At 42.8% G+C, this 3,354-nt stretch overlaps 2 protein-coding genes across 2 annotated transcripts; one reads left to right on the forward strand and one right to left on the reverse strand.

Annotated features, from left to right (window-relative positions):
* Positions 1–203: 203 nt before the first annotated feature.
* On the forward strand, positions 204–1,094 carry TREMEDRAFT_61174 (uncharacterized protein; the record flags this gene model as incomplete). The annotated part of the gene is made up of 2 exons (XM_007003475.1): positions 204–824; positions 996–1,094. 2 exons carry the CDS (start codon positions 204–206, stop codon positions 1,092–1,094), a joined length of 720 nt encoding a protein of 239 aa, XP_007003537.1.
* A 216-nt stretch (positions 1,095–1,310) lies between these two features.
* TREMEDRAFT_61175 (uncharacterized protein) lies at positions 1,311–3,329 on the reverse strand (the record flags this gene model as incomplete). Its single annotated transcript, XM_007003476.1, has 8 exons — positions 1,311–1,462; positions 1,518–1,529; positions 1,699–1,924; positions 2,169–2,309; positions 2,351–2,467; positions 2,515–2,748; positions 2,795–3,178; positions 3,228–3,329. 8 exons carry the CDS (start codon positions 3,327–3,329, stop codon positions 1,311–1,313), a joined length of 1,368 nt encoding a protein of 455 aa, XP_007003538.1.
* Between the last annotated feature and the right edge of the window lie 25 nt (positions 3,330–3,354).

Below are 3,354 nucleotides of genomic sequence, written 5' to 3' on the forward strand. Positions count from 1 at the left end.
CAACAAAATCTGATAAAATAGCGAGTATCCTCGATCTTAGTGAGATTTTGTATCCCTTAGGATTATACAACCAAAGAGCAGCTACGTTAGTTCGGTTTAGTCAACAATACCTTTCTCTTGCATGGCCACGACCTTTGTCTCTTGATCAAATCTCATCTAATACTATCTCAGCCGTATCGACAATACCGACATCCGAGAAGGATATGAATACAGTGACGGAATTCATTGGGGATAATGCGGAAGTAAGCAAGACTCATGAGCTGGCAACGACCATCAAGGGCAAAAGAAGATCTAGGAAAAGGAAAAGAAACTCGGATTTGGATTTGGAACATATAGATACAGACGAGCAAGGTTTATCTCACCAAGTATACGAAGAGAATGACGTCAAAGGTAAGAAACATAGAAAGCGAGAGATTGCAAAAGATTCGTCTTTGGAAAATGTGACAAAGCTAGACGATGTACCTGTTCAAGTTAACAAATTCGAATGGGACGTCAAGATCTTTCATGGAGCCGGAATATACGCATCAGATTCATTTAGGATATTCTCGGATCTTTTACCTGGAGGTGGAGCACCAAGGGATGAATCCAAGTGGTTACATAAGCGGACTAGGGCTATGGAAAGAGCGTCAGTCCAGGTGCGGGATGATTCAGTAGAGATGGATTGGAGGGATTGTTTGAGTGAGGATGAAAATGTTTTTGATCAGAGAATCGAGGGAAAAGGAAAGGGAATTGGGAGAGAAGATGTTTTGGAAGGGTTGTCAATTGAGGAGAGGGAAGAATGGAGATTGGTAAGACCGTTTGATAAAGAATTAAGAAGATATCTTGTGAGTTTGATCAAATTGGTCGCCCGCTCCCTCGTCTTCTGCATCCTCACCACTCTTACGAGTCCCCTTTCAAGGACGAAGGAAAGACTCCATCCGGCACCAAGCGCACAAGTACCCATTTAGAAGAGGAGAGAGAACTTACGCACGAGAGAGAGACTGATCATGACATAGATATGGCGTTGGGGATTAGAAGGAATAGAATATGATATACTTCTTGGACCAAGTATAATCAGTGAGAGAGATAAATCTAGATTAAGATATTTATTATGAAAATTGAATGACATGTTTAAGACTATTGTATGATATTTTATTACTATGATATGAATACTCTAGTGATGTCAAAATTCTTTCTTGTTTATTATCGTCTTTGTGAATATAAGGGGGATGATATGAGATGATCATATGATAACGTAGACCATATTTTGATAGTCAAAGGAAATGGTTGAAATTGGAGAAAGGATTTGAAAAGAAAAAGTGAGAGTGTTTTTAAGTCGAGGTCAAATCGGCAAAACAACTTTCGAACATTTTACTTAATTGATTAAGAACCATTTCATCTTCTGTATCTTTCTTTCTCCATTTGTTCAGATTGTCGGGAGTGTTACCATCTCTGGAAATAGTGGCAAGTGCGGCTATAGCTCCTTTGTTATTAGTTTCGTCTTTATTGAATTGAAGAAATAGATCGGGATGACTGACCAGATGTGGTAGCTACTCATCAGCCTTGTTTTCATGTGATGGAATGAGTGACAGAAAAAAAAGTGAGGGAGGGGGAGAGAGAGAGGAAGGGGGGACCACACACACATACACACACACACACACAGAGAGAGAGAGAGAGAGAGAGAGAGAGAGAGAGAGAGAGAGAGAGAGAAAGACGTACCGAGTAAATCCCAATATGCAGGACTATCTTTACCCCGAAGTTTACTTAATATAGACATGAGAAGATGGAATGGTCCATGACGAGATTTGACAAAGTGTGCAACACCGTTTGGTGATACGTACGAAGATGTGTGATTGAGAAATGGGTTTGTTAAAGGTGGTGAAGAGATGGATGCTTGACAAAGACGAAGTAAACTTTGAAGTTCTTGTGGGGAACGGGGACGTAGCTGTTTGTCAGGGGGTTTATCGCTTCTTTTCCTGTGAACTGAGATGGATAAACCAGGCGATGTTCATAGTATGAAAATCATGGCATCAAGAGCCCTAATTGAGGAGGGAGGGGGAATAGAAGGAGGAGAAGGGGAACCGGGGACAAGCAATAGACAGGGAAGGAAAGGAAAATGAAGGGTGGAAAGAATATTACTGTAGCATAGCTAGTGTAATGGTTGAAGGGCAGGATAAGAGTTAACTTACCTCTGATATGAGTTCCGCATGTGTCACCGGAGTGATGGTCACCGGTCTACTACGACGAGAAAGAGGACCACCGGGCATGAAATTATTCTGACGTCTTTGAAGTACTTCTTTCGCTGCAGCTTGTGAACGTACTTCAACGTACTGTTTTCAGTCATTGCTCAACAAACGAGGAACAGACATACAAGATAATCTTTCGTCTTACCGTCCATTCGATCAAGGAGGATATGAATAGGATGAGGATGAGAAGGTGGTAAGACATGACGAGGGAGGAAACTTTCCACCACTGTTGGTGTTACATCCTGAACACATCAGCTCGAATTACTATTCCCCTCGCTGGCTCACTCACCCAAGCTACATTGTCAATGCGCAAGACGACTGTATTGACTTCCACCTCAGAAGCAGAAGAGGTGTTCTGTTTGGAAGCTGGACACAATGGATTAGGATGGTCTTCTTCTATTGTTGTCTTGCGCCTGGAGGACAATCCTGAGACGTGTTGGAGACATGAAGGGCATTTGGAAGGTTTTTGTGAAACGGAAACGGCCGAGATCAAGGAAGAAAAACAAGTAGCGCAAAGCCAATGCTAGTCTGTCAGCTTTGCAGGATGAGTAGAGTCTAATACAGCTTACTTTACAGGGTAAGACTTGTGTGACGCGACCTTCCATCTCTTCTTTATCACAAGCATCACATATCGTCCCTGAAGGTAGTACAGAGTTGAGGTTGGTGACCGAGTCATCGTTGATGGTCTGTCTAAGTTTAGAGCTTGGGGTTCCAACTAGTGTTCGATCTGATGGTTGTGATAAACGATGACAAGTTGCGGGGTTAATTCGACCAGAAACAGAATCTGTAATCTCCTCTGATTGCCGGGGGAATCGTTGGGGTCGGATTGGACTGGGAGAGCTGGGAGGAGAGTAAAGTCGTATCGTCTCCAATGGAGGTAGATCCAGCTTGGCAGGTGAAAAGCTGGATGAAGGTTTGTTGTTACACAAGGATGAAGTTGATTGCACGTCGGTCTGACGTCAATAAGTCAAACGGTCAGTAAACAGCTTCTTGGCGGCCCACCTTTGTCCAAGAGTCAGTCATCAAGTCATCGTTGAGGATGAGAGGACGATCATCCCCTTCACCCCAAGTAGTATCTCCACTACTATCATCATTGAAACACATTTCAATATCATGTGGAGGTGCGGAA

This window comes from Tremella mesenterica (assembly GCF_000271645.1).
Source record: "Tremella mesenterica DSM 1558 unplaced genomic scaffold TREMEscaffold_3, whole genome shotgun sequence".
NCBI lineage: Eukaryota > Fungi > Basidiomycota > Tremellomycetes > Tremellales > Tremellaceae > Tremella > Tremella mesenterica.